A 6,361-nucleotide genomic window follows, 5' to 3' on the forward strand; every position below is an offset into this window, starting at 1 on the left:
CGCTACAGCCATAAGCCCAGCTAATGATATTTTGTTGAAGTTGTTCATTCATCCAGACCCTCAGCTCCAGGTTAAAACTACTATTTAGAATATTTGTCTTTTGTGTGGTCTTTTTGTGTTTTTGTGTGTGTATTTTGTTAATACTGAGATTTTTGCTTTTGCGTTATGAGAATAAATACAAATACTATCAAAGTGTGAGGTGTATTTTTACATCCTGTTGTGTGTTGTCATGCTTAGTCATGTTTCATTATTAGATTGACCAGTCTGGACAATAACGCTTTGTTTAAATTGACTCATTTTTATTAAATTTTTATTTAAATCATATGGTACAACGCCTGTTTGTGGGTACATAATGACTGTCCCATCATCCCCAACCCTCCTAGCGTGCATGTGGCTGTGGCTATAGTGTGATTGTTCCCTGCAGCACAGTGACGGTCTGTCCAGATATATTGATTCTTCCGTCATCTCTCACTTCTAGTTCCAGCTCCCCGCCTCGACTGGAGCACTGGTAAGCTACACAAACACAGAGGGGATAAAACGAGCGTCAGTATCTGTTTATAGGGAGAAACAATGCCTGATATCAAGTTAATCACACAAAAAGACTTTGCCTCTGGCTTAGTTTAATTGCATTGGTTTAGAATTAGAGAAGTTGCTAATCAGATCAAATGTTAATTAGGAATTAGTTTAATTGATTACCCAGCATTTTATTCTTTCCCAGCTTCTTAGACCAGTAGCTACCCAGCACGGTGTGGGCAGAACCTGCAGGGACACAAAAGACATCTTTACTGCCTGAGTGCTTTACATGTGACACTACATGTTTTAGTATTTTTGCCAGTACCTGTTGCTTGTATGCAAATGTGAGGATTACTTAGTTATCAGAAAGTACTTTACAATTTAAACAATTTGCAACGTAGTATCCCACACTCTCTAACCCAACAACGACTGTGAATGTGTGGCCAATGGGGTGGTAGTGGTAGTAGTAGTAGTAGTGGTAGTGGTAGTAGTGGTAGTGGGAGTGGTAGTAGTAGTAGTAGTAGTAGTGGTAGTATCTACCTGTGACAGGATCCTCAGGGATGCCATTCCATGGAGCAAAGTATCTGGAGTAGAAGTCGTACCCTGGCTGGTTGTCCGGGGATCCTATTGGCAGATAAAGAATGACAATTTGATTAACGACGACTTGTAGTTTTCACAGTCTCAACAGTGTTCTGTTAACATGTCGTATTTGTTGGCTAATGAGCATGAAACCTTCAGTGGACATTGAGATGCAACATAGAGGCTAACTAATAAAGGGTTTATCATGTCAGTTAAGGCAACAAACAACTGTTACTTATTTCTTTAAAGACCGTGCGTGTCTTAACTGTGGTACCACTATACAATTACTGCATATCAACAAGTCATAAAGCTGTCCTACAATCTCCCCCTGGTCCAACTAGTTTTTAGCTCTGATTACCTTTCATGGTGAGGATTAGTCCTTTGACTCTTCCACTTGTTTCACAGCTCTGGAGAGCAACAGGGTCAACTTTCAGACTGGTTAGCACCGACCTGCAGAAAACACAGAGTCACAAACAAACCTGGCAAGAGAAGAGACTTAGGAAGCAGTGCCCATGTGTGAAGATGAACTATTATACTGTGTGTGTGTGTGTGTTGATTGTAACCTGTCACAGCTGTCAGCCAGTCGAACCATCAGCTTTTTAGTGTTGGCGCTAAGATAAACATCCTGGATTGGGTGGTTTCCAACTGCAACCTTTATCCCACATGCAAGAGCAGAGACACAGTTAAGCATGCACACACAATAAACACAGAAATGTAACCACACTGGCACATATTCTAGAGTGTAGAGGTGCTCATGTATAGACAGAGAAGCAGGAGTCTACTGTAAAACATGCTCTCACAAAAAAAGAAGGCGTCTTACTGACCTTGATGAGATCTCTGAACTCGTTGGCATCCTGAGAAAACAGGTTTTAGAAAAAAAATCTTATTGAATAATAGCTTTTTGTTGTCTTTTGAAATATTTCAAGTCACTGAAAAACTTTCTTTGGAAAACCTTGCAGTGCTAATGCAGGATGTTTGAGTTCTGCTAATCCAAGCTGAGCTGTATGTTACATTATTGTGGGATGGTTGCAGTTTGTGGGTTTTACAAAAGCAGTTTTCTTAATGTGATGCTGATTGACGTGAGTGTTGTGAGCAATGAAGAATGAACAGTATAGATGTTGAAATGGAAAGGACTGACTGTGTTTAAGGTTGTGTTTTATTTAATGTTAATCATATATGATATCATTTCCAAATTCAGTTGCATAGTGTTGGTAATGTTTTCATTCCTTATAGCCTTGCAGGTCCACACAATGTATCCTTCACTTCGTGATATAAATACACATTTTGAGACAAATAATTGTTGGACCTATGATTGTATTATCCTGATGTGTTTGTCTGATCACATACTGTACCTCCTGGGTGGGTGGGTTGAGAGGAAAGTCCATGACGTACCCTTCCCCCTGCTGGGTGACAGCCAGATCTCCACTCCTGGTCTCAAACACCAGTTTCGGATTCACATTCTCTAACAGACATAATAAATACACAGAACATAATGCTCACAGGCTTACAGAAGAGAACATGTAACTGGCTAATGTGGATGTGTTGGCTAACAATACTTTATCATGTCTTGTATCTGGCTGTACTGTGTATTATATTGAAAAGCGTTACAATATGAACAGCTTTTTTATTGTCAGGTAAATCATTACAAAGTATTTCAAATTGCCTCCTAGCTCAACTTAGTGGATTTCTGTGTGTGTCTTGTGTTCCAAATCAAGCCAGTGCATTTAACTGGATTATAACTGATTATAACTTGATATTCTGTTCATGTTTGTGTGTGTTTGTTTTGTAACTTACTCTTATGCTTGAACAGCACCGCTGCAGAGGCCAGAGTGGCATGACCACACAGATTCACTTCAGTGGTTGGTGTGAACCATCGAAGTCGGAACCTTGATCCTGTTAATCACATGGTTAATGGTTTGCTTCACATTTAGCAAATTTTCACCCTAATGCAGATGTGCTGTTTTAATGTGTACAATAAGTAACTGCTGAGCCGCAAGCTAAATGTATACCCAAGGAGGGCGATTTAGATTTACTTAAGGCTATGTAAGCCTGTGTGGATGGCATTGAGATTCCTCTCTGTGCAGTTGTATCTTTTGTGAGACACTGAGTGACTGCACGCTGTTTACCAACTGTGAGCTTATTACATTGTACTTCCAATTACCAACAATGCAAGTCTTTGCTGTGTGTTTAGCATTGTACCTGTCAGACTGTTGAGGACAGGTGTTATTTTCTGAACACAGAGGCAGAATGACCTCAATAAACTGCACAGAGGTTCACAACTGTGTCTTTTGATCTGCAACCAGAATATCTTAAGCTAGTGGGCGACTTGTCGTTATACCTTTATTCCTTATAGCCACTTGATTACCTGCAATGATTAATATGTGTATTATGCAACTAGTTAAATCTGTGTTATCAATTTACTCTGTTAATCTGTTTGTTTCTTATCAACCTGCCTGGATTTTCCGAACAGTCAGTGAGGATTGTCCAGACTTGCCAATAAAACCTGGACTTTCCTCTGCAGGTAAAACGTTTGTGTTGTTCTTTATGTGCTGTACTCACAGCTACACAGTATGTGACATTGTGCCCATTTAGCATATTGTCTACAGTTTATTATGTCAAGCCAGTTGGAGCGGGTACATTACCTTTGCAGATTAACTGTGCACAATGGACAGTGTGATGACCATTGAGGCTCTATTGTATTGGCCACTAGCACAGGTATTTACTTCTTTATTGCTTGCTCCCCATTTTCTCTCCCCATCAGAACAGCTTCAATAACAACACGTAGGTTGTGCATTGGTAAGGGCTTGTAAAAACATTGGGTTTAATCATTGTAATGAAATACTAACCCGCCCAGACTGGTGCTTTTCTGTTGAACCCATTTAACAAATCTAAACAATCAATCAATCAATAATAAAAATATATGAAACCCAATATTATCTGACCTGTGGTAAAATTATCAGAGGGGTTGATCCTGGTGATGAAAGCTGTTTCTGACAGGTTCATCTCTGCTGCTATCCTCTGATACAAATCATCTCTCAGTTCCTGTTAGAAACACATACATAACACACAAACATATATGTTGTGTTTTGACATGCAATAATTACACACTGAGGTAGGCCTACATGCACATGGCCTATGATATATACAAAATGCTTAAACTATGACTATTTTATAACAAATTGTGTAATAATGTCGCAGTCGTGATCCTTGAACAAACAACTGAATACACAAGTCGAAGTGTCTTGATATATTTTGAGCCATAACAGCCCGTCCTATGGTAGTCTGCATTCTGACATTACTGTTGTCACATAAACCTAAATTCTTACTCACATGCATAAGTGGACAAATTGCCGCGGGGTTTCCCTTGAACGGTAAATTAGTAAAGGCATCAAGCGTATACACTGGAATCTCCATTATGATTAGACAAAAAATATGAAAATAGCTTTAAATTAAAAGAGTCACGGTGAAGATTTGACACAGTCGACCGCTGCTGTCGACGGACTTTACACCTCGTGTGTTTGCTTTGCGCTCCTCAGCTTCACCCTCTGGCTGGTTGTCAGATTATTAACCTTTGTTTTCAGCGGCACGACTAGCTAGTGTTTAGACGCTTTGTCTAGTGTTGCAGAGGAGTTTTTGTATTGTCATATGTGTAGTAACAACACCAAGCTCGTCTAATTAATGAATTAACTGTGTTGTAGTTACAAAATAATTTCACAACAGGTTAATAGCAGACCACCTCAAGGTGTGACTCAGACAGAACCAGGACATTCTGATGTAGCATTTAAAAATGAAAGCCCTTCAGTCTGTGTGGAGTCAAAGATGTCAAAGATGTCATTGTATGGAAATATTGACAAGAATATTTTCATAGCACCTTAAACTTTTCAGCAGTTAGCTATTTGAAGGTGCAATTTCAGCTCACAGTTTGTACTTCATAACATGTTTGATTTGTGTTTGGATGTGGTCAGAAATGTCCTGAACACATACATATCAGTAAGTCAAGATATTATTAATTTCATTAACTTTCCAGCAACCCTCAAATCAAAGAATAAAGACACAATTTAGTTGTATTTCCCTTTAACTCACTAGATGCAGGTAACCTGTTTTGTACTTAATGTTAATTTAATTCATTTAATCTTATTTCCACAAATGCAATTTGTATACGCTTAGTTGACATCCTATTTTGGAAACCGGATGTTGTCTGATGGTAATCTTTCCCGTTTATTTGCCATCTTATTTTGAAAACCGGATGCTGTCTCACGTTGATCTTTATGCTAACTTTGCAAAGTCCTTCGCTCGCTCCCGATCTGTGCCGTTTGAATGCGTTTACCGTGAATTTCAACATATAGGCGCACTAAAATTTAAGTGTCTGCTGGGTTGACCACGGAGATCCGAGTGTCCGCTGACTTGACCGCAGTGGGTAGGAGCAGGAGACGAGAAGTGACTGTGAGATAATTTAAACGTTTTCACACATTTATCGCTGACCTATGACATACTTCTGTCTCATGATACATGTTGCTGTCCAATGACTGCGTACGACCGTCGGGAATTGAACTAGTCTGCCCGGACGTTTGACCGCTGACAGTGTCCCTACTGTTAGCCTTAGCTGTTAGCCTGCTAACTGCTAACGTTACCTAGCTAACATTAGCACGTCAGCCCGGTAGAGACACGGTAACATAACAATTAGAGGACGCAGAATCGACAAATGTTCCGCTGTGGCGACTCTCAAATAAGTAATTTAACCAAAGAATAGATAATGTCTTGCTAGAATATGTTTGGAAAGGTCTCAGTGAGTTGAAGTTGAACTGTGGTAACGTTAGCTAGCAAGGCTCTTGGTTTAACCAACTCTTTGAGAAACGGGTTGAAGGAGGAAGTAACACACGTCAGGTGAATGTTTTTTTAACGTTGAGGTTAACTGTCGTGACATTTACAGTAACGTAACGTAACGTGCATTATAGCTCTAAATTATTAGACATTTCCTACCGGGGATTTGCTATTGCATAACTCGCTGTTTTTAATTAATGTTACGAATAATTCATTGCTGTTTGTGACACCAGCTTCCTGCAGAAAGGTTGTTATGTAACGTTAATGTATTACATTTAAGGATATATATGAATGATCTGCATATTTCATAGTTGAAGGCTTCTGCTCAGGTTATGATGTACTGCGCAAATAGAAGTAATACATGGCTTTTATGAGTTAGTTAATGCAAGACAATAAGAAGATGTTTAGAGCAGTTTGTTAGTATTTATTTAAGATATCTGCACAGGTA

General features: G+C 39.3%; 1 protein-coding gene across 1 annotated transcript; it reads right to left on the reverse strand.

Moving 5' to 3' along the window:
* Positions 1-28: 28 nt before the first annotated feature.
* On the reverse strand, positions 29-4,589 carry LOC116378708 (phenazine biosynthesis-like domain-containing protein 1). The gene is made up of 10 exons (XM_031840616.1): positions 4,423-4,589; positions 4,035-4,134; positions 2,887-2,985; positions 2,445-2,554; positions 1,917-1,946; positions 1,656-1,744; positions 1,451-1,542; positions 1,054-1,137; positions 697-759; positions 29-513 (listed from the first exon to the last, which is right to left on the reverse strand). The coding sequence occupies exons 1-10, from the start codon at positions 4,504-4,506 to the stop codon at positions 401-403; spliced, it is 864 nt and encodes a 287-aa protein (XP_031696476.1). The 5' UTR covers positions 4,507-4,589; the 3' UTR covers positions 29-400.
* Between the last annotated feature and the right edge of the window lie 1,772 nt (positions 4,590-6,361).

The sequence above is a fragment of the Anarrhichthys ocellatus genome, unplaced genomic scaffold (assembly GCF_004355925.1).
Source record: "Anarrhichthys ocellatus isolate YVR2014 unplaced genomic scaffold, GSC_Weel_1.0 scaffold3029, whole genome shotgun sequence".
In the NCBI taxonomy this organism is placed as follows: Eukaryota; Metazoa; Chordata; class Actinopteri; order Perciformes; family Anarhichadidae; genus Anarrhichthys; species Anarrhichthys ocellatus.

Bases quoted from the DNA above. Each gene is read 5' to 3' on its own strand.
- LOC116378708 (XM_031840616.1), bottom strand. From the start codon at position 4,506: ATGGAGATTCCAGTGTATACGCTTGATGCCTTTACTAATTTACCGTTC. The intron at 1,947-2,444 runs GTACAGTATGTG...CTGTTTTCTCAG, and splicing joins TCAACCCACCCACCCAGGAG to GATGCCAACGAGTTCAGAGA. The intron at 514-696 runs GTAATCAATTAA...GTGTTTGTGTAG, and splicing joins GGGAAAGAATAAAATGCTGG to CTTACCAGTGCTCCAGTCGA.